The sequence below is a fragment of the Engraulis encrasicolus genome, chromosome 4 (genome assembly GCF_034702125.1).
Source record: "Engraulis encrasicolus isolate BLACKSEA-1 chromosome 4, IST_EnEncr_1.0, whole genome shotgun sequence".
In the NCBI taxonomy this organism is placed as follows: Eukaryota; Metazoa; Chordata; class Actinopteri; order Clupeiformes; family Engraulidae; genus Engraulis; species Engraulis encrasicolus.
The window spans coordinates 15,598,223-15,622,690 of NC_085860.1; the positions used below are offsets into that span (position 1 = coordinate 15,598,223).

At 41.8% G+C, this 24,468-nt stretch overlaps 2 protein-coding genes across 3 annotated transcripts in view; both read left to right on the forward strand.

The window, feature by feature from the left end:
* The window catches only part of syt12 (synaptotagmin XII), a 30,786-nt gene extending 29,409 nt beyond the window's left edge, over positions 1-1,377 (forward strand). For both annotated transcript variants that reach the window (XM_063196770.1, XM_063196771.1), the window contains exon 9: positions 1-1,377. This exon is cut by the window's left edge and continues 1,303 nt beyond it. The gene's annotated coding sequence lies outside the window, so the exon portion shown is untranslated.
* A 198-nt stretch (positions 1,378-1,575) lies between these two features.
* Positions 1,576-23,713, forward strand: cat (catalase). Its single transcript, XM_063196772.1, has 13 exons — positions 1,576-1,747; positions 2,919-3,090; positions 4,335-4,445; positions 7,350-7,480; positions 8,817-8,921; positions 11,849-11,974; positions 12,561-12,752; positions 13,219-13,371; positions 14,658-14,796; positions 17,365-17,495; positions 18,339-18,446; positions 21,432-21,515; positions 22,159-23,713. Exons 1-13 carry the CDS (start codon positions 1,682-1,684, stop codon positions 22,225-22,227), a joined length of 1,587 nt encoding a protein of 528 aa, XP_063052842.1. The 5' UTR covers positions 1,576-1,681; the 3' UTR covers positions 22,228-23,713.
* Positions 23,714-24,468: the final 755 nt, after the last annotated feature.

Genomic DNA, 24,468 nt, shown 5'->3' on the forward strand with positions numbered 1-24,468 from the left:
TAAATCCAGGTAAAACTCATTTGTTATTGTTGTGACAGGGTGGCCGAATCCAACCAAACAGGTGTAGAAATGCCAGTTGTGAATGTTGCAGTGAATTGTTTGTATGTAGTAAAATGTGAAACTAACTGCAGTAGCTGCTACATTACATCCCCACAAATATCTGTTATTATCTGGTAAAGTTTGACTGGCCAGTAAAATGTTACGTAATGTACTACTTTCTGTACTTATAACAATCTTCATCATATTCTTCTTCTTGTAATTAGCCATTTCTTTTATTATTATTTATTTATTTGTATTTATTGCTGCTCACCAATTTTGAACAAGAAGAAACTCTATGTGGAACTTTCAGTATATCTACATGCAATGCGTTTGGTTGTGTTTGTGTCAACAGTTGGAGTGGGCCGTGTGTGTCTCCTGTTAGACAGCCACATGTAGCTATGAGTTCAGACAGCTGTAGCACCTCAGATCTGTAATAAGCTGGCTAAACTAGAGGTGGAGGATCAGGGTCTGGTGTGACCATGAAGGCCAATGTTTTGAAAAGAAAGCAAGAAAGAAAGAAAGAAAGAAAGAAAGGAGGAAAGAAAGAAAAAAAGTGTTACAGTGTCTGGTATGACAATGAGAAGGCCAATGTTTTTAAAAGAAAGAAATCCAATGAAAGTCAGCTCAGCAAATGACTAATTATCAGAAAGGCAATGGCTTCTTGTAACTACTACTTGTAATGAAATCCACCTAAAACAGGAATGGGAAAATCAGGCCATGATGAGTCACTCGTAATATATCTTTGAGGTTCATGAACAGATCACTACTTAGCCTATTTGTATGACCAATGTTGTTTTTTCTATACCTGTCATTACACAGTAGTTAGGCAATAATAAATTATCTACACTACTGAATGTTAACTAATGTTTAGCTGTTGCGTATAATGGATCCAATCAGCCCTTATTAACAAAATGGCTGGCCTTATATTTCTGTATTCCGTCATGTGGAGTTTTAACTCAGATATAAGGTAGGCCTACATTATTACTAATCCTTTCTGTTGTGAAACAACTCATATCTAAGCTAAACATCATCAATTGAGGCTTTCAGGTCGGGGTGGGTGAGGGTGGGAGGGGATGTATCTTCTCTTGTATGCTGCACTTACCATAATTGTTTTCACAAAGGCCAATCATTGATATACTATAATACATGCATTATACAAAGTGTGCTTTGCTAAATTTATTCATGTGCCAAATTCATTATAATTATAGAGCAATATTTTCATTTACAGTATTCTCATGTTTTGTGAGATTGGTATGAGAACATTTTAAAACTGCATGCCAGTGTTTACATAATGAATGCCATCCAGAAACATAGTGTTGAAATACTTGTTTAAATAAAAAAGGAAAATCTTCAACAGCCTGTGAGATTTTGTAAGTCTTTGTTGGTTGTTATCTAATGTGGACATATGATATGGAGTGACTGGGAGGGTGTTTTTCGTTGTGGATGGAATGAGCTTGCATTTTTTTAACCTAGAAGTAGGTCAAGTCCATGCAAGTTGCAGCAGCCAATCAGAAACGGGGGTATGAGGAGGAGGAGGTGGTCAGTCCGTGCTGAAGTGCAACAACGCAGATAGGCCATTGTAGACGCGGATATTCCCCTGCACAGTTGTTTTCCAGGGATTTTACACCTTTGAATCAGGAAGATGGCAGACAACAGGGAGAAAGCCACCGACCAAATGAAATTCTGGAAGCAAAATCGCGGTAACCTGGTAAGATGTTGTTTTGCATCTTTGTTAGTTGTAGCCTACAGTGTGGCTACATCGCACTTAGCATTGAGAGGGAAATGGGGTAAAGGTTATTTCAGGTCGCACGTAGAAGCAAGTTGCTATACAAGAACGGGCCGTTTTTACTCCATTTATTGCTACTGTTTATCTTCCTATTTATCGATAGCATGTCAATAATGCATGTTCGTGGTCTGTGCAAATTCTTTGACTCATTGCTGAAGTCCACCATTTGTTCTCTCCTTTGGGGCTAGTTCCTTCGTTTTCTAGAAGCAAACAGTGGGAGCCAGCTAAGCTTTCCAGTCTTCTAGCAAAGCTTGGTATTAGCCAATAAGTAGTACACGGACTGACCTACCATACATGTTCCAGACATAAACAGACCCACTAGACACATTCCGTATCCACACGCCGATTAAACAGACAGACAGTCTTGACTCTGCGTGCACTGTCCGCGACATTTGACGTCTGTCACTCTGTGGAATGCCCATTGAGATAAATATATTTACTGTCTCTGGGAATGCCTAAACAGCTAGCAGGCTATGCACCTTTGTTTTCAAAGTATTCTCAACTTTTGTTCAGTCAGCGTTAGATCTTGATGATGATTATGATGATGACGGATGTATTATGTTAGAGTGGTTTTTTTTATTACTGTTAAGGAAGCGCCCTTTGACACATTGATCTGTCTCTGATCAGAGGTTTGAACTTTAGCCTATCCCTGCTGTGGAGTTGCAGCTGTCAGGTTAGGAAGGCCATGCTGTCAGCCAGGCAGTGTCTTTGTACTAGTAACGGGGAAGCAGTGGCCATTCTAGTGTTATTGTATATTTATAATGCTGAATTTGTTTTTGTTCATGTTGTTATGTGATTTAAGAAATGCATCCCTTTTTCATGACAAATAGGCTCAAGAATCATTATCCAATAACAGAGATGTGACACCTTTGACAACTTTGTCACCTTGTGGTTTAATAATGTTAAAGCTGCACTATGTAATATCTTTAGTAGTTTATTTCTAGAATTCATGCTGCCCATTCACAAATGTTACCATCATGAAAAGATAAATTTGACCATCCATTTGGACACCATCCTGCAAAGTGCAAGAATGTGCATGTACTGTAGTTAAATCAAAAGTCTGTCAAACCTCTTGTCTTGTCGACTTCCATAGAAACCTGATGTGCTGACAACTGGGGCAGGTGTGCCCATTGGGGACAAGCTGAATGAGATGACCGCCGGCCGGCGCGGTCCCCTGCTGGTCCAAGATGTGGTCTTCACTGACGAGATGGCTCACTTCGACCGCGAGCGCATTCCAGAAAGAGTGGTGCATGCCAAAGGAGCTGGTGAGTGTCAATGGACCCAGAGCAAGGTTGCCAGATGAGGCTGGTGATTTCCAGCCCAAAAAATGCCCAGAACCCGCCTGGAAGAGCTAAATCCCTAGCCAGCCCGTGCCCTAGTGACGCAACACCTTCGGCATTGCTTCTAGTCAGGCCAAGAGCAATGTAAAAATATCGTTTCTGATCTCTCGAAAAATCGGGAACTCCACCCACTTTGTCGGACACCAGTCAACCAATAGCAAACCTAGGGAGGCGGGTCAACCATGCCGTTTGGGAAACGTTAATTGTTATGCTCTTGGTCAGACCAAGTCTCGAAGATGATAGCAGAGAGAGTAGAGAGAGAGAGGTTCCATTGGCCCATTGTTTCCGGGTTCTATTATTGGGGGGGAAATCCCCCTTTAGGCAGACCTAGGCAGACCTGAGGACTGTTCTATTCAATGCTAGGAGCATTATGACACGCCCCTTTAGGCAGACCGGAACCTGGTCACGTTAGGTGCCCATAGAAACCTATTATGTTGGCATATCTCTATATACTTAAAGAATCTCTGATGATAGTCTCGATGATAATTAGGCTACTAATTCCTGCCCAATTTGAACTAATTTCTGTTGATTTCTATGGCCATAAATTGGCAAAACAACCAGCCCAAATTGTTTTACCCGGCGCAGACGGCCATCCTAAGCAGCGGGAAAGTGAGCCAGACTCGGATCATCCAGCGGAGTATTCCAAGATCGTTGTTAAGTGACAAACTAAGTTAACCTGTCGGAAGCGGTCAAAAGAAACTTGAAAATTGTCATTTAGTTAGGGCAGTCATTTAGTTAGCCTGAGGACTCCAGGCTCTTCTATTTGGAGATTTAACACTATCTTCAGGTTAACTTAACCTGGTTTACTATCTGAACCAGCTTCTTCGGATACTATCCATGCAGCTCCTATGGGACATTATTTTAAAACAAAGTAATACAACTCTTGACAGCCTGTGCCTGGGGTCCAGTTCCATGACAATGCCCCCTGTGTTTAGCCATGTCATGTGCCTTTGCTGTTTGCTGTAGCTAATGCCTATTTATATTCCCCTCAATGTGTAACATTGTCAGGTTAGACCGTTTTTCCGCTATCGTGTAGCAGACAACTATACGACAACTGTTAGGCCATTTTGCCTCAAGAGTCAAGACTTCGGTCTTTTTCTTTGAAACAGTTGTATCTGTTTTACTGTCCCTCACTGGTATTATCTGTAACGGTTCCTCTCCCCCAACAGGAGCGTTTGGCTACTTCGAGGTGACCCATGACATCAGTCGCTACTGCAAGGCCAAGGTGTTTGAGCACGTGGGCAAGACCACCCCCATCGCCATCCGCTTCTCCACCGTAGGTAAGGACCCTCATCCTCTCTGTGGTATGACCAGCACAGACCCTCTCAGTGTGTCAGCCCCAACACTTATTTTTGTTCTACTTTGCAATTTCAAAAACTTAGGCACTTTAAAGGAGCTCTAGGTAGGATTAAAAGTTTAATTAATCACTGTCTGGACTCCCAAATCAACCGATGCTTACTTGGGTCATTAGTAGGTGAACGATGACTCTCGCGAGAACTTCCATGGTCCGCTGTCAGAAAACTCCAAATGCAACTTTTGACAGAGCGGTCCGAACAAGTGTTGTGGGAAACACTTCTCATACGAAAAATTGCTTTACATACCGATATTTGTATCAACTGCTGGCATTCCGTGATGAAAAACATTCTCACAACGACTTTATTTAAACAACATTTTTTCATGACTGTGTAGATTTTGAGACAGGCATGCCACGGGCACCATACAAATGATGTCATCCTAGATTGTGCCCCTTTAATGTCCATCTCTGGGATTAATACCATGTACCTACTCTACTGATGTAGACATCAGCATATTTCTCTGACAATTTACGTATAGCAAAGTAAGTGGCTCTTCTGTATGCTTCCTCCCCTCTCCCCACGATCTAGTTAAAATACACATTAATAACACTAACTGCCTTTTGTCTAGATGTACTGCGTCTCCCCCAGTGCCACCAAATGTCTCCCGTCACTGATCGCAGATGAAATGTTGTATTTCACCCGTGGGGGAGAGTAAGCCAGGCTCAGGCACATAGCGGAGTGGCAGTTTATAAGGGCCTGAAATAAAACCCCTCCTCAAGAGGCCTCTTGCAGCTGTCGATAAATCTAGTTTCTCGTGTGATTGAGTGTAGGGAGAGCACTGAGGGGATTTGGTTGTATTTTATTTTTGTCCAGGAATAACGGGTTGTGTGTAAACACACACTATGCCTGCCTGCTTGGCTGGCATAGCTGGTAGGCTGAATGGCTGAATTGGTAGGCTGAATGTTAGAATTGTTTGGTGCCAAAAATCATGGCCATAACAGATGGTGCGATGGTCACCCTGGTACCATTCGGGGGTCCCAGCCAATTTTCCATTCGAAAACGACCCTTTGGAACTCGTATGAAGGTGTTGTTTTTAACTGTGACCTGAGGCTACCTTGCCTTACAACAAGGGGAAAGACTTATTCTGGGCATTAAGTGTTCTCAGCACAATATACAGTTTCGCGGCAAATTGCCTTTTGCCACCCTGAAAAGCACTCTCTAAGTGACTGTGACAGTGTCATGAACTGTGACTCTTTCTCAGTGTGTAATGTTTAACTGATGTATGTAACTGTCTGCCAGATTGACAGTAGCGTGATCCCTCTGTTTGCTCGGTTTGTTTGCTATAGTTACATGGGCGCTTGCATGTGTGTGTGCGTGGCATGCACACGTTTGTGTATGTGCATACACGTGTGCATGTGTGATTGTCTGGTTGTCTCCCTGTATAGTACTTATACAAACTTGCAGTATATCCAGTGTAATATTATCAAGGTTTAGTAATGTTTTTTTGCATTAACATTCAAAACAAACTGTATGTGATTACCATGCAAAGGCTGAAGTCTTTGGAGGCTGATCATGCATCTGTATGAAGTCGGAAATCGTGTTGTGTTGTGTTGTGTTGTGTTGTGTTGTGTTGTGTTGTGTTGTGTTGTGTTGTGTTTGTCTTTATACACCCAGCTGGTCTAGGTACATTTATTAGATTCAGCCTTACTGGTGTGGTGTAGTGTAGTGTAGTGTAGTGTAGTGTAGTGTAGTGTAGTGTAGTGTAGTGTAGTGTAGTGTAGTGTAGTGTAGTGTAGTGGTGTGGTGTGGTGTGGTGTGGTGTGCTGTACTCAGGTAAGCCTCTTCCCCCATCTCGAAGCTTGTGTTATGGAGGAGTGTTACATCATAGAGAGTTGTATGCATTGGCATTAGTATGCCTACAGAGAAGGAAAATGTTTGCTTTGCCTTGGATGGGTGTTGTTACAAAAGGCTTAAGAGATTATGTGAAAGCAAGGTGGTATTTTGAACAGCTATCTACAATGTTGATTGTTATGAATTTACCAGGCACTGTATTTTGTCATTTGAATATTGTTCAGCTGAATAGTAAACAGTGTTTTAGTAGCGCAATAAACAGTGTTTTAGTCATGTCACCTAATCAGTATTGCCCTTTAATTGACACCTGTGCTATGACCTTTTGCATGTTGTCCATCAGGTATCCAAGCAAATTAACCTTTTAAGTCCAAATTAATTCAGTGAAATAGCACTACTGTACAAGAAGGCTTAAAATGGATTTCCATTAGCTGAATGATTCTAGCTATAGAGTCTGCTTTTAATTGGCTTTCATTAAAGTCTTTAACTCCTCTCCTTAACATCACATTATGTCTGCCAAAGCCACCGCTGGTGAGGGAATTAAATTAAGGCAGGCGAGTTGCAATACCTTTCATCACATAGCTGAATCACATCAAGGTATTGATGCGTATTATTTAAAAGCTAATTCTTTTTCATTCAAAGTGAATTGAATTGGGCAAAAGGGGCTTAGTGACATAGCCAAATATTTCAGGTTCCAACCTAAACAGACTCTGCCCCTTGGCTCAGAGGAGAGTGTTTACACGACCCCCTCAGCTCCAGCCGAGGCACATGTCCATCCAACATGTCATGTAAGAGGGACGGGTGGACGTCAAGCAGAGGATGAATAGGGGAAAGGAGAATCGATGCCCTTGTCTTCACCTTTTTGTGTTTCTCCCTAATTACCTGCTCTGTTCACACAAAATATGAAAAACAAAACTCTTTTGTCATTTTCAATGTGCAAAACTACACTCACTTCTAAACTTATATCCTAAATATAAAAAGCACTTCCACTAAAACACTTCTGAAATAATGCCCTCAATACTTGTGTGTTGTGTTTTCCAGCTGGAGAGTCTGGGTCTGCAGACACAGTGAGGGATCCACGTGGCTTCGCTGTGAAGTTCTACACTGATGAGGGCAACTGGGACCTGACTGGAAACAACACTCCCATCTTCTTCATCAGGGACGCCCTTCTGGTCAGTCACAGGAAAGCCTCACTGTAGTTATAGTTCCGAGCAGGAATCTAAATGAACACCAGCCAACCAGCCAAACGGTGGTGAAAATTCAGTTTGGCTGGTAGAAAAGACCAACTTACTAGCCACTTTGACCCTTTAGTAAGTGTGTGTTTGGCTAGTGTGATTAACATACTATTTTGGCTGGTGATGAAAAAAGTTCATTTAGAGCCCTGGTCCCAAGAATTAGACAAAGTTTAAAATTGCAATTAAATGTACTGGTATGGTCATTAACAGTATTTAATCTGTTAAGACAAGACCCCTGTTATAAATTTGCTTTCACCAGAATGGCAATGACCAAGTCGTAATGTGTGACGAAAAACCCTTTCTGGATCTCAAATGATGAGCACTTCGGGCACTATGTTGTAACTAATACGCCATAAGCACTGAAACATGAACATGGGCGATATGACAATATACTGTAAATCGTGAATCGTGATATCGAGTACAAGATCGTCTCGAATCTGCCAAAGTGAAAAAATCGTATAGATCGTCTTGCAGTGAGGATGTTAAGTATCAGTATCAAAGTGATGTTTACTTACTTGTGTTGTTGTCTTCACTTTTATTCTTTACATTATTGTATTCTAATTATGCACTTCATGAGTGTCATCAGTGTGTTAACATTTTATGAACTGCAATTTACAAATTGCAAACATCAGGTTATCTTCCACACACCGCGCTCTTCCGTCTTGTTGGTGCGTCTCTGAAGTAATCTAGTAGTAGGGAATGGATCGCACTCAATTTTTCTTCTTTCTTGTGGTTTTTATTTTATTTTAACTTTGCAGGGACTGACATGACAGACGTTTCGGCTGCACAGAGCCTTCTTCAGTGTCACCTGACACTGAAGAAGGCTCTGTGCAGCCGAAACGTCTGTCATGTCAGTCCCTGCAAAGTTAAAATAAAATAAAAACCACAAGAAAGAAGAAAAATTGAGTGCGATCCATTCCCTACTACCAAATTGCAAACATCAAAATTGATTTTTGTTGTTTTTATTTTTTGGATGGAAGATTGTGATGAAAAAAATCGAAATTGAGATTTCATGTTAAAAAATCGTGATATGACATTTTTTCCGTATCGCCCACCCCTACACTGAAGTACACAAGAGCACCATTTGAGATCCAGTGACTGTGTAATGTTGTAATAGTGTAGTACGATATTTGTTAAGTATTGTCAACGACTATTACAGCATTGTGGGAGTGCCTGACCTCAGCTTACTCCATATATGTTGTCCTGTTGTGTCGTGTGGAAGTGACTGATCTCAACTTACTCAACTTTACTAGTCCTGTTGTGTGTTCTGCAGTTCCCGTCCTTCATCCACTCCCAGAAGCGTAACCCCCAGACCCACCTGAAGGACCCTGACATGGTGTGGGATTTCTGGAGCCTCCGACCAGAGTCTCTTCATCAGGTGTGACCCTGTTGTAATACCTGTAATGATATTAAAATAATTAATAATTAAAATTATAAAACGTGGCCCTGTTTCAATACTCTGACCTAATAATTTATAAAATGCAGCAACTACTGTGTGAATATACAAACAGCATCTATGTGTAGAAAATGCAGCAACTGTACAAACAGAAATACCTCTTAAATTGTCACAGCCCAACATATTGTAGCAGTGTTTCCCACAGAAATTTTGGAAAATATGGGGGCAGCCGGGGTTTATTTTGTCCGGGGGGGGGGGGGGTGGGGGGGGGGGGGGGTCCTTCTCTCACACGGGCCTTTTTTTTGGGGGGGGGGGGGGGGGGGGTATTCTTGCAGCGTAAATGCAAAACGGCAAAACAATGACTACAGTATGACATTGGCGCATGGAGAAACTGTAGGCCTGGGCCTATATTTCAGCCATTTATATTTTGAGAAATAAGGCTACATAAGATTTTACCCATGACTTGTATAATAGTAGTACATTGTCATTGTCAAAAAATGCAGTACAGTGAATAATTTCTGTTTACAACACAGTTTCATTCGTCCCTCATGCAGGGGTCTGGGAAACAATAATAAAACAAAATAGGAGCAGAGATAAGAATTTAAGAGCACTGTGAAATTGTTAACGCATAGACAAAAGGGTCTTAGAGGGTAGGCTATGCCTTTTCCCCCACACATATCTGTAGGCGTACACATTCTACATGAGGGGTGCTGGTCACAGGGCCAGTTTTTTCCAAATTCCTCCCATTAAAAGGGCTGAACAACATATTACACATTTATGTCTATATTCACATTCATTACACATTAATTTCTATATGCAGCCCGATGTCTCCTCTGCTGTGTCAATGAAGGTCTGTCACCAAACTCATTATAACTGTAAAACAAAGCCTAGGGAGTGTTAGTAAACTCATCCCAACTGTCCCTTCTCTGAAGGTTTTTTATATTGCTCCCAAACCCAAGTAAACTACAACAACTTGACTAGGCTTTTGATCCCTGTCTTTCAAGCACTTGTGGTTCTCTCTATAGCAGGGGTGCCCAACCTTTTTTTTTAACCAAGATCTACTTTTGAAGTTGATGGTCTGCCGTGATCTACCAAGTCAAATTCAAGGATGTCAGTATGAAAATTTAAGACCACCATTTATTAATCACCATTATTATGAACAAATTTTTTTCAGTAGGCTACTATGGCCGTATCTTTTCAGTGTGTTTTTAAAGTGTGTTGAATAGCCTATCTTTACAAAGCAATGCAGCACTGATAGTATGCAGAGATAATTTCAGTCATACACAAGTCATAAACAACTGAAACAATTTCAAAATGATAAACATTTGGTATATAAAAGGCACATAGGCCCTATTTCTAAAATATGATGAAGCATTATCATGCCTTCAGTGGTAAAGGCTACAAATTAAAAAGGGCTCAGAAATTCACCATTTGTTATGGGTAAATAGTAGGCTACTAGAGAGAGAGAGAGAGAGAGAGACAGAGAGAGAGAGAGAGAGAGAGAGAGAGAGAGAGAGAGAGAGAGAGAGAGAGAGAGAGAGAGCAATGAGAGAACTCATTGGATTGGTTAACACCCCTGTTAAGTGTGACTTCTTCTATGAAGGTTTTTTTTTCAGCTCTCTGGGACAGTAGCACAGCACAGGCTTTCTATTGTGAGTTTGGCCAATCGTTTTGTCCACAACTGAAGCAAGAAACAGCACAAATTGAAGTGAATTCCATACATCAACAACTAACATTTCCCTTACACGCGGCACGCGATGTAAACGCAGTTAGCGATGATGCATGCGACTAGCGATTTGGACGAAGATCCTCGCATATCGGCGTGTCATAACGCATCGTTGCGCACATGTTCTGTTACTCACCCGATGTTACACGTGTGCACACATGAATCAACTGTAATGCTTTCCCCTCATTCTGTGTTACCGTGGGACTACTTATCTAACCAATACAGAGTCTATAGGATGTATTTACTCCAGGAGGAAAATGCGAAGGAAATTCAAAATCGTAATTCAAATCGTTTTTAACAAAAACGGATATCGTTAAAAAAAAAATAATTTAAAAAAAGTTTAAAAAAAAAAAAAATTTTTTTTTTTTTTTTACATTTTCGTAAACTATGGCGGCCAAATTTAAACTATGGCGGGCCGCCATAGTTTCCTCAATGTATGGGAAACACTGTGTAGATATGACTATGGTGATGCAGTCCGTTCTGAATGGGAAGGAGGGGAAAAAAGACAACACACACACACACACAGGATGTATTCTAAAATCAATTACTACTCTACACTCCCTTTCAGAAATTCTGTAGTTATGCACTGCCGTTTGGCTTTAGAAAGCAGTGCTGCCATGAATAACTGTTCAGTTGCTACTAAAAGTAGAGTTCCTGTGCACAACCACTGTCCAGGTGCTGGTGATGTGCAGTAAAAGCAATCCAAGTATAGGAGAGAAATCACTGCACACTGGTCTTCTTTGCTGGTAGTTTATTAGGTGAACAACACGTTTCACTGTTGCTTCATCAGGTTCACTCTGACCAGCATCTGATGAAGCAACAGCGAAACGCGTTGTGTGCGGTGCAGTGATTTCTCTCCTTTACTCTGTTCAGTTGGTGTTGTATGAGGTAGAACAGAACAGCTGGATAGCCATATAAACCCCCCCCCTTGAGGTTAGAGAGCAGTATGTCAAGAGGAGCATTACAGCTTCATGGTTATTACCCCCCAGAGGCCATAAGTCTTACAACCAGCAGAAAAAAAACTAACTCACACAGAATACATGAATAAATGCAACATAAACGATAGAGAGAGAGACGTGTTACATGATGAGCTGTCAACATATTTTGCTGGGAACATGTAATAATTTCAGTATAATTCACATTAATGGTGTCGTTTGTTATCGATTCCTGTCCATGTCCAAAGGTGTCGTTCCTGTTCAGTGACCGTGGTCTTCCCGACGGCTACCGCTTCATGAACGGCTACGGCTCCCACACCTTCAAAATGGTCAACGCTGAAGGCTACCCCGTCTACTGCAAGTTCCACTTCAAGGTATCAGGGCTGACTAACAACAGTGTTGCATTGTTTTGGTGGGAGCTCATTTTGGGTAGGGTGCCGGTGCACACATCCAAAGTCACTTCTGTTGCAGGTGTCGGGACAAAAGTGTTTAAGTTTAAGAAGGTAGGACTGCACACTGTGGAGTAAACTCCAACAAAATAAACTTTATTGAATTAAAGCAGCAACGTTTTGATCTTCCTGGATCTTTGTCAGGCATTCAATAAAGTTTTTTTTTTTTTTGGAGCTTATTCCGTAGTAGTTCTCATTGGGTTTCTATGGACCAGAGATGGATAATATTTGCTCGAAAAACAAAATACAATGTCCTACCAGATCTTTCTTCTACTTGTTCTCCCCTGATAATGAACAACGTTGTTGCACTGGATTATTTTTCTTTAGTACTACTGCAGTGGTGCTGTAGTTTCAGGCAGTAATTGCAGTTTTTTGGAAACATCTGTTAACGGCAAGTAAGGCTACAAAACACAGCATTATGCAGCAATTTGAGCACAGGAATACTGCAATACTTTTCATGAAGAATAGATTATTATTAATCATCCCATATGTCTGTCTCTGTCTTTTCTAGCCTGACCAGGGTATCAAAAACCTGAAACCAGAGGACGCAGACCGCATCGCAGCCACCGACCCCGACTATGCCATTAGAGATCTCTACAACGCCATCGCCAACGGAGACTTCCCCTCTTGGTCGTTCTTCATCCAGGTCATGACCTTTGAGCAGGCAGAGAAGTTCCAATTCAACCCGTTCGACCTGACCAAGGTACGCTGCCTTTCACAATTTCATTAGTCATGGTTACATAAGCCACCCCCGACTGTTTGGGGTCAAGGCAGGTGCTATACCATCGCTCACCACTAGATGTCAAAATGCAGCATGTCCGAGCTTTTATCAAAAGGCACCTGTTATTTCACTGCATGTTTTTACGTTATTATTCCATGCATGTGACAAATAAACTCTTATTGAACACTTATCTGTATTAAGACCATATACAGACAACAAACAAAAATATGCATGTTGTGTATAGTTATTATAAATATAAATGGAAATATAAAACTTGAAATATTAGAATTCAAAAACACTCACGCACACTTTTTTTGCAAGTTCAATGTGAAATAATCCGTCCCTCCACCCCCCCATATCCTCCCCATATTAAACAACATCTTATTTTATTGTACTTTAGTCTAATTTTTTAAAGTTTTTTTTGGTGTCCCATTCTTGTTCTCTGCAGGTCTGGTCGCATAAAGACTACCCTCTGATCCCGGTAGGGAAGCTGGTGCTCAACAGGAATCCTGTCAACTATTTTGCGGAGGTGGAGCAGCTAGCCTTCGACCCCAGCAACATGCCACCCGGCATCGAACCCAGCCCCGACAAGATGCTGCAGGTCAGACATGCCTCAGACAAAGGCCACGTTCGTGATGGAGCATTGATGCTTTTGCTATGCAGTGCATCTGCGCACTTTGTCAATTTGATGCATTCTGGATGCATTCTGACAAGTGTGCATGTGCGCTGCATTGCAAAAGCATCAATGCTCCATCAAAAACGAGCCCAATACTATTCAACCAGCAGGGGACAGAAACTGTGACCTTGGTCCATTTTTAACCCCATTAGTTCACACAGCAAAGCTTTCTAGATGAAGGCATCTGATGAATGCCAATGTTAAGTTGTGTAGACTATGTGTAGAGATTTGAATAATAACTCGATAATATTTTCTCAGAAGGAATTTATACTATACTATACTTGAGCATTTATACTTAACCAGTTATACTTAAAACGCAGAATCCACAATTTGTCCAAAAATAGCTCCATGCTTGTTTTCCTAAATCTTCATTTTCCAAACAAATTTTTCCTCAGGTGCAGAAACATTTAAGTGAAAGCACAGCTCTGTGGGTTTGACACTAGGGGATTGAGGGTTTTATAATGATGACAAGATTGTTCAGACCCCTGGCTGTGTTTCTTTAGCTACAGCACAACAACAAGGACACCAAGAGCTGAGTTTTAATCTCCAGCGACATCGGTTGACGTCAGTTTTGTAATGAACTGGGGTGGATTAATGACTTGCAGGCCCCCGGCCCCTTCCCTAAGGGTCTTGTACCAGGTAGCATAGTGTACATACAGGTACTTTAGGTCAGGTGAACCCGCCCAATAAGGGTGCTAAGGGCATAGCTCACCTGGATGTTATACAGGTAACCATAGGAGAAGTAATAGCCTACCCTAGAGCTGATGACCAGTGTGTAGTGCCTTGCTTTTCAGTCATGCCTTTTGTGGGCTGCTGTGGCCAATGGGTTAGGCAGTTGGTCTCTCTATCTGGGGGTTGTAGGTTCGAATCAAGGCACCTAACCCCACATTGCTCCAGGGACTGTAAATAATACCCTGAAAAATTGATACCTGTAAGTCGCTTTGGATAAAAGCGTCAGCTAAGTGTAATGTAACCAGTGTCACATGAACTACAACTACTCTTACCAATACCTTGTTCCCTCAAGTTGACGATGTGTAGGGTTTCAAAACAATTTTATTGTCCCCCCTTGGTCACTCCATTTCCCATTCTGTCACTGGCTATACATTTTAAATGAGTGCCTCTCTCTCTCTCTCTCTCTCTCTCTCTCTCTCTCTCTCTCTCTCTCTCTCTCTCTCTCTCTCTCTCTCTCTGGCTTCTATTGCCCCGTGCAGGGTCGCCTCTTCTCCTACCCAGACACCCATCGGCACCGCCTGGGAGCTAACTACCTGCAGCTGCCCGTCAACTGCCCCTTCCGCGCCCGCGTCGCCAACTACCAGCGGGACGGGCCCATGTGCATGGGGGACAACCAGGGTGAGCTTTTGGGATTTTGTTTGTTTGTTTTGTTTAGGGCTTCTTATTATTTTTTTGCGACAGGACAGTGGATGAGAGACAGGAAACGAGTGGGGAGAGAGAGAGAGACGGGGAAGGGTCGGCTCCAAGACATAGGTTCCCCATCCCTGTTTTAAGCCAATAGTAAAAGCTGCTACATATATTACTGTGCCATTTACGTAAGGGATAACGGCCGACGAGGTGACCGGTTATACGAAATTAATGGCGAGGCGGCGGCTCCGAACTTTGGCGACGCGCGCTGCCAAGCCATTCATTTCTATAACCGGTCGACCTCGAAGGCCGTTATCCCGCTTATCTGCCATTATGGTGGGGTACTTTTTTAATCTATTATTGTCTGTAAAGTTGTAGGAACCATGTTCTATCAAGACAGAATGTTGCTGTGCGGGCGTCCAACTTGACGCGTCTAGAATGTTCGTTTGGTAGCCTGCCAACGCTGTGATTATTTGATTTTCCTTTGGCCCTATACCACGGCAGGATGGAAGTTTAAAAACAAAAACTTGCGAAGCATTTCTACATGCTGAATCGACACATGTCGCATCACGCGTCTATTTCCCCCTGCTGATCATCACAGGCTACCTGTCAACTTCGTGCATAAGAGAGAGAAAGAGAGAGAGATTCCCCACACTAGGGTAATTTTTAATAACTCTCCCCTTTCCCCTTTCACACGTGTTCCTTCCCCACAAGAGGAGAGTAGCCTAATTTTAAAAAGGGATGTTTTGGGTCAATAACAAAGGGAAGGCAGCGGGAAATAGCCTACATTTTAAAAACCATGGGAGTGGAGCAGATGACCAGGTGCTCTTTTCGATACAATTGATGGCGAGGCAGGTGCTTGGAATTTCGGTACAAGGTATTTTTGTCATCTATTGCTATCTGTAAATTTGTAACCTATGAATTATGCCAACAGCAGAATAATTTAGTGCACACGTAATCAGGTGCGCCTCTATCAGATGCATGTAGTAGAACTTTTAGGGCGACAGACTTGACAACCAAATGCGATAGAACTGACGACTGGCTCTTGGCTTGACAACCAAATGCGATAGAATTAACGACTGACTCTTGACTTGCCAAACAAATGCGATAGAACTAACGACTGGCTTTTGGCCATAGCAACCTGCAGTTTAGAATTAGTAACGGCAGTTCGCCTAACTTAGTCGCACGTTTGACGCCTGACAGGTTATAGGGAATTAGTTGCAACCCCATCAGCCAATCAGAAAAGAGGATTCAGTTGTGTAGGCAGATAAATAGTCTATATTTGCTGTGGTGATGATTTCTCAGCCTGGCCGATAACAATATGGGCTACACAGGTGTCTTCACATGTGGTTTTTTTAGCCTTCATTGTTACCATACTTATTTATTGCTTTTGTTGTTTACGTGACTGAGCTCTGATTTGATTTGTCTATTTTGGTTGTATACTTTTGGAGAGGAAGGAAAATGGTAAACAAAAGCCACTTCCGCCTGAATATTATGTGCAATCCCATGTGTATGCAGGAAATGATTCCCTCTGGCGAGTGCTGTACATATTGTGTGATTCATCTGGATGCTGCTGTATATAAAAACAATTAGCTCTAGACGAGTAGAGTAGAGTAGAGTAGAGCATCTTAATTAATCCAGAGGGAAATTAAGATGTCTGGCAGTTTACAGATAATACCCATTGCACAGATCCAACATAACACTCTTTAACATTCACTTAGATGTCAAAAAATCAGTACTCACTGCTAGGGATGGCACAAACCGCACCGAAAACCGAAACCGTACAATTCACACACATACCGAACCGAACCGTGCAATCCATCGCAAACCGCAATTCATGTACTGCCCAGAAAAATATGATTCTAGGAGTATCTTATCCAGTCTCTCTGATTAAAACATTGGCGTATAAGACCAAATCAGAGGATGACACAATTAAAATCACACCATTTTCACATTATAAGCCTATACAAACCATATGTATGAAATTTAGTGATAAGTCTGATTCTTTGAGTCAGTGCACCATTTATCATGAACTAAAAAAAAAGAACCGTAGAGAACCGAAAACCGTGACCTTGTCACCGCGATATGAACCGAACCGTGAATTTTGTGAACCGTACCACCCCTACTCACTGCATTACATTATCTAATGCTGTAATATTATAATATTGAAGTAGTGTTGTATATGTGATTTTTGTGTTTGTATGTGATTATTGCATACTCTGTGGATGTGATAAGTGAGGGATAATTAACGACACGGTGTGCGTATAACAGGAAAAATAATGCACACCTAGGTGGTGATGCGGCCACGACGCGAATCGTTACACCTCAGTATAAATCAATGTATGTTGTACCGCATATATGTGATTGTTGCATAGATGGACATGTGCTATGTGTGATTATTGCATAGTATACTGTATCGATTTGTACCGGTGTGTACTTTATATGATAACTGCATATCAAGGTGTGCTTGTATGTGATTATTGCATTGTGTATATGGATGTCTATATATTTGTCATAACTGTATACGTTGTATGTATGTGTGTGTGCTTGTTGTTGCAGCCGGCGCCCCTAACTACTTCCCCAACAGCTTCAGTGCCCCCGACACTCAGCCGCGCTTCATCGAGTCCAAGTTCCAGGTGTCGCCCGACGTGGGCCGCTACAACAGCGCAGACGACGACAACGTCACTCAGGTACAGTAAGCAGGCTTAAGCAGAGGTGTGTGTTTGTTGGCTTGACATTTCTATGCTTTTGAGGTATAAATGCCCTCATGACAATAGGAAAACTACAAAACTAAAGGCGCAGAAACCTTTCTTTAGGATTGGGAATCGGTTTGGACTGGGCACAGTGAAGCATTCTTTAGTTTGAGTGTAATGGTGGTGAAGTGCAAGCGTGCGTGTGTTCGTGTGGTGGAAGACATTGTGATGACACAGATTATGTCTGCAGCTGTCTCCTAATAAAACCTGGCAGTGGGAGAGAGTGGTGTGAAAGGCATTTATAGATTCCATTCTGAGCGGTCTGATGAAAAGTGACAAGGACAGGTTATGTCCAACAGCAAAGGAGCTTTACAGTCTGCAGTCTGTGTGTGCATGGGGGCTGGGTGCAATGTTGCCAGATGTTGTGTAATCAAATCCCTCCCAAAAGGTCCTCAAACACCGCCAAAATGCGCTAAATTGCGCCCAATTTCAACAAATTGCATTGATTTCTATGGGCCCAATACGACAGGAAAAACCCGCCAAATGGCCAATTTTTCCCATTTTTACCCGCAGAATGCCATCCCAAGTAGCCCAATTGGGCGGGTAACCGCCCAATCTGGCAACACTGGCTGAGTGGGTGGGTCTGTTCAAAGGTGTCAACTGAATTGTAGTGTGGTAGTGCCCACAGGTGTGTGTGTGTGTGTGGTGTGTGTGTGTGTGTGTGTGAGTAAGTTCATGATAAATTCCTAGTGACAGTTGTGTGTTTCTAATGTGAATGTTGCTCTCTTGTCTCCCCAGTTGTGTGTTTCTAATGTGAATGTTGCTCTCTTGTCTCCCCAGGTGCGTGCCTTCTTCACCCAGGTCCTGAGTGAGCCGGAGCGCCAGCGGCTGTGTGAGAATATGGCGGGAGCCCTGAAGGGGGCGCAGCTCTTCATCCAGAAACGCATGGTAGGCACACAGCCAGTGATGCGCGGGTCGACGAAAAAACAAGACACACCCGACCGCTTTTTTCCCTAGTCCGCCCGCTTGCCCTGCCCGCAAGAAATATTCATGAAAAATATTGACCCGGCCCGCTTCCCGACCCGCCTTTGAAAATAGTAGCCGTGCGTCTTTGAGTCCGTGCTGAACACCCTAGCGTCATTGGCAAAGCACAATCACGTCAATAAAGGTCTTAAAAAAGGAATTTGCGTCAAGAACAAGACAGCTGTGCATTTCAACAGGACATGTTGGATTTTTGAACCGAGGCCATGCAATATGACTGCCGACTGTCACCTGTTTATTTCGGTAACATCGTCGTTTGGATACATGGAGAAAATTAATCTGTAGGTTGGTGAGCAGACGGAGCCAGCCGTCAAGTGGATTGCCTCGTAGTCATGGTACGACACAGGAAATGAAAACAAACTCTGTAAGCAACACATGAGTGCGAAACCATTACAATTGTATAAGAAAATATGTAGGCTATATCCATCACTGCACTGTTTAGAGAGCACCCTCTGTGTTCTTCAAAATGCACTCAATGGTTGCACCTGCTGCACCAGTTGCGCGCAGAAGATATTCGGCCGACGCAGGAGCCTCATTAAGTCTCCTGCAGAGCGCGTGGCACCATCGTAGTTATTCAGCCATATAAACTTTGATCTATTTCGCAAAAAAATGTCCCTGTCTGCTAAAGTAAACTATAGCCTATTGGCTAGCCTATGGCCTACTTTAAAATTCGGCATCATTTCAAAGGTCCTGACCGACCGCACCCGACCCGAATTTCATTAAAAATAATATTTCATAACCCGTGCCTGCGGTCGACCGCAGTTAATTGCAAGCGCCCGCTGCTTTCGGGTCAGCCCGCGCATCACTGCACACAGCCATCACCTCCTCTTCTTCTTCCTCCTCATCTCCTCTTCCTCCTCTTCCTCATCCACCTCTTCCTCCTCTTCATCCTTCTCCTCTTCTTCCTCCTCCTCCTTCTCTTCTTCCTTCTCCCCTCTTCTTCCTCCTCCTTTTCCTCCTTCCTTTCCTCCTTTCCTATTCCTCCTCTCATTTTCTACAAACCCCAACTCCGATGAAGTTGGGACGTTTGGTAAACAGTGAATAAAATAATGCTATCATTTTCAAAACATTCAATCTATTCATTAGATGGAGAATAGTGAAAAGACAACATATTAAGTGTTAAAACCGAGAAAAAATATTGTTTTGGGGGACATATATACTCATTTCTATTTTGATAACTCCAACACGTCTCAAAAGAGTTGGGACGGGGACAATAAATGGCAGCAAATGTCGAGGAAGACTGAAAACAAAACAAAAGACAACACTTAACAGTTAAATACATTAACCGATGAGATGATTTTATATAAAAAACAGTGTTAATTCCTATCTTGGACATGATTTCACCAGCTTAAATGGTGGGTGTATTCCTTGTCATGTTTTGCAATGTTTTCCTTTCTGTAGTGCTTATAGTGTGACAGGTCTTGACCAAAAACCCACCATTTTATCACCTGCTGGTCCTTATGATGGAGCCAAACTGTTAAAACACAGTAGAGAATGCAATTTGACCTTACTATGTGGCAGTAATTGAAGATTTCCCTTCAAAATATAATGCATGAGTGGCTTTTCATGCTGTTTAAAACCCATTTATACCATTCAGCACTGTATTTAACTCTACAGATGAGTGAGAACATCTTAACCAATGCACTACTGCACCCGCATGCCATCATGGAGGCTGACTTTTGAAGCTAGCACTAACACAAGTTGGATGGTCCATTTTCACTGTAGCACAGGATGTGCAATGCTCTATTATTGTCAAAAAGAATGGACTTCTACAACTTCTGCTGACTTCTGTAAGCAAAGGACAGTTTCCCATGTCTTCTGGGTCTATTTCAAGTGAGCTCAGGTGCTTAGGAGAATGTTACACCCCTGTATCATTTTCATGCATTAAGCATTCTTAATATGGTCATTTTTCAATAGCTCTAATTCCTGGAGTGCTAGAGTGAGACTACAGCCAATATATATTTCATGATGCCATGAACCTATACAATGATTTTATTAACAAAAATATGTCTTATATACACTCAATCGTGCTAAATCAAAGGGAATTCAAAAATGTATGTAATAACTATGGTAATTATTCCCTTTGCATCTTTAATTCTGAGTGACTCAGCCTCTCTGTGATGATCTTATACCTGGACACCTATATTGTCCGTCAGTACAATTCATTTTGAAATGTTCTTCTTTGTTGTTTTATCTTATTTGGGTGTTTACTAAATTTCACTGATCCCCGTCCCAACTCTTTTGAGACATGTTGGATTTATCAAATTAGAAATGAGTACATATGTCCCCCAAAACAATATTTTTTCTCGGTTTTAACACTTAATATGTTGTCTTTTCACTATTCTCCATCTAATGAATAGATTGAATGTTTTGAAAATGATAGCATTTTGATTTTATTCACTGTTTACCAAACGTCCTCCCAACTTCATCGGAGTTGGGGTTTCTACCTTCTCCTCTTCTTTTTTTCTTTCCTCCTCCTCCTCCTCTTCCTTCTCCTTCTCCTTCTCCTCCTCCTCCTCCTCCTCCTCCTTCCTCTCCTCCTCCTCCTCCCTCTCCGCCTGCTCCTGCTCCTCTTCCTTCTCCTTCTCCTTCTCCTCCTCCTCCTCCTTATGAGTGTGTGATTTGCATTATGGATAATGCTTCATCATGACTACTATAGAGCTATTGTAACTAGCTTCTTCCTCTCCTTCTTTATCCATTGAACTTGGAAATTAAAAATGGAAATTTACCTTTGGTAGGGCACGGTGACACAAACGCATCGTCATTTGCCATTATGCATAAGTATGCATAGGTATTACGCATATTTATGCCCAGGCAGATATGGTAAATTTGTCTTGTGTCCTTTTTTGCTCAGGTCATGTCTAAACTGATTGTATTTATTGTCTGCTGTAGGTCCAGAATCTGATGGCTGTTCACCCAGACTACGGCAACCGCGTCCAGGCCCTTCTCAACAAACACAGCGCTGAGGCCAAGAAGGTAACTCATTCGTTCGTTCCATCATTTGTTTGTTTGTTCTTTGTTCATTCATTTATTAATTTGATTAGGACAATGCACATTAATCAGTAAAAATACATCAATATAATAAATATTCCGGAGTTAGCACAGTTGCTTAATTTCATCCGTTGTCCTAAGGTAGGTGCGAATAATAAAATAAAAAAACATGACGGTAAATTAGACAATACAGCTTGACAGAAAATGTAGACATAATTCCCACACCTCACAAACACCAAATACATACAGTACACAGTACACAGTACACACATCACAGTAACCAGTGCTGCTGGCAGCTATGGCTGATGACAGCTTTCCTCTTCATAGTTCCAAACCTTAGCAAAGGGATGCATTTCAGAAGTAATTATAGTTGGCTGTGATGTGTATATCTAGAATTTTCTTTGGTTGCATGCATTTGCTCTAATTACACACTTAGAATAGCCAAGAATGGTAGTGCCGCCTAAACTGCAGTATTTCACTTCACCATAAAACATCAGAGCGTAATCACAAACAACCTGTCTGTCTTGACTCTTGTGTATGATTTGAAAGTCCCATTGTTGACTCTTCTGGCTGACTGGCTTGCCTTGTCTTGTCTTGACTTGTGTTTGTATTTGTTTTTGTTTTTCAGAGTGTGGTGCACCCCAGGGTGTACACCCGAGGCGGAGCATCTGCAATCGCGGCCGCCTCGAAGATGTAATACGGGGATCTGTCCAGCAGAGGGCCCCCCACCCGTCCCCGTGTCCTCATCGCAACCTGCTGAGGCTGCCACCACAGCATTTATCCTGCCCATCTGAAAACCGCTTACAATAGCACAGCTACACGGCTTTATCAGCAATCCTATGGTAGTTTATCTTCTCTATAAACAAGCAGACTGATTTCTTGCCAAAGTGATCCCTTAGGACCGGATGGTAAACAACAAAACTGTTTCATAAATTGTTTTCATTTTAATGCAAGAACCACTTCAGAAGTCAGATTACCTTTTTTGCCACATGCTACTGGTATGTTTTGATTTTGTTAATTGGTGAAACCACTATGTTGGCAATATGTCCCATCCATTCACTGATCATTCATGACTGAAGTCAACTTACCCTTGCCACAAAACAACAGAAAGACCTGAAGTCAACATATGCTGTTATTATTATGCAGTGAAAATAGCATACAGACGAAGAAGTTGAGCACAACTCGCATACTAGGAAATGGTGGAGCCCATTGAGGATGAATCTCTGCATCAGAGATTAGCCAGACACACACTTCAATCACACTTCAAGTCGACACACTCTTCAATCACACTTCAAGTCGAGTACAAAAACAACATTCCATTTCCCCAAGCATATGTCACTTCAACCCTGTTCAAGATGGTCCTCATCATCATCATATCCTTCTCAAGATGAGCAGATGGCAACAAGTAGAGGCAGCCATTTACACAAAAAGATGTCATAGTTTTGAAGAGGGCATTGCACAGATGCATTAATTAAATTGTATGTTTTGATTTTTTTTTAGATTGAAGAAGCAAACGTGTTCTTGCTTTTTAAGCTGCTTACTCATCAGGGGCTGATTTGTTGTATGTGTCTTTTGCGTCCTATGAAAAGAAAGATTTCCAATATGTTTTTAAATGTAGAACATGCAGCTCTTTTATGTGTTGATTTAATTGTGTTGTTTGTTGTTACTGATGTACTACTGCTAATGATAACACAGTGTGCCTCCACCTCATCCTTACTAAGACAGAATCAGCATGCCATTGAGTTGATCCTGGAGGAATGCTAGCTTGCTGAGGAATTTACATAGGTTTGATTGTCACGACTAATTGTGTAAACTTTATGTGCAGATGACATCTGGGGTGCGTTTCTCAACAACACTGCTGCTAACAAAGTTAGCAGCTTACTTGGTTGCAATGCAATTTCCCATTGGAAACCTTGTAAATTGTTAACTGGTTAGCAACGATGCTTTCGAGAAACGAGGTCCTGGACAATTTGATTCTGTGTTGTCATAGTTTTAAACTCCTCCATGGAGTCCTGAGCGTAAACGAAGGGGGAAATCATTTATTTCTTTGCAATTCCATCCAAAAACTGGGTCATCTGTTGAATTCCAGCACCACGACGTATGAATGCCTTATGCAAGCAGATGTACACTGTGCTTATTTTTGTAATTTAAACGGATAAATAAATACAAAATTATATTAGAAATTTTACGTGGCATCTGAGCTTTTCTTTTTCTGTTGTCACTTTTCTATGATGTTTCAGGCCTTGATTTCAGGCACATTGTGGCATGTGGACTAAATAGGGTTCAGTCAGTCTGAACTTTAAAGTTCTAAAGCAGTGTTTCTCAAACTTTTTTGGACCACGGACCACTTTGTCCTATAAAACAAAAATCAGGCACCAAAATTGACAGGTTCACAATGCTATGAGTTTAAGGCGCTGCAAATTCAAATGCAGATAGCTTTTATGTATAAATGACAGGACTGTCTTATTACACTGTAAGATGACCTTTTGATATGTTTAACCTTCTAATAATGTTACCAGTATACCCCATGCTAGCTTGTCTTGGAAATGTTGACTTGTAGAACACACAGACCATTTGAGCTCTTACGGACCACCAGTGGATCCTGGATCACTGAGAACCACCGTTCTAAAGCCTCTCAAATTGCCAGTTGTAAAACCTACTACAGCAGACGTGGGCAAACTCAGGCCCGGGGGGCACATGCGGCCCACTGAGCCATTTCATGTGGCCCCCAGAGCCTTTACAAGAAAGACAACTTTTAAATCCAAATTCAAACGATTACTGAACATTCTTAAAAATCTACCTAGAACAAGAGTATTGCGAATTTAAGATTCATCTAAGTACATTTATTTACAGTACAATGTACAGAAATATCATTGCTGCAAGTTATGTCAACGTACATCATGTTTTATTATTGACACGGGCAAGTTGTCTGTGGCAT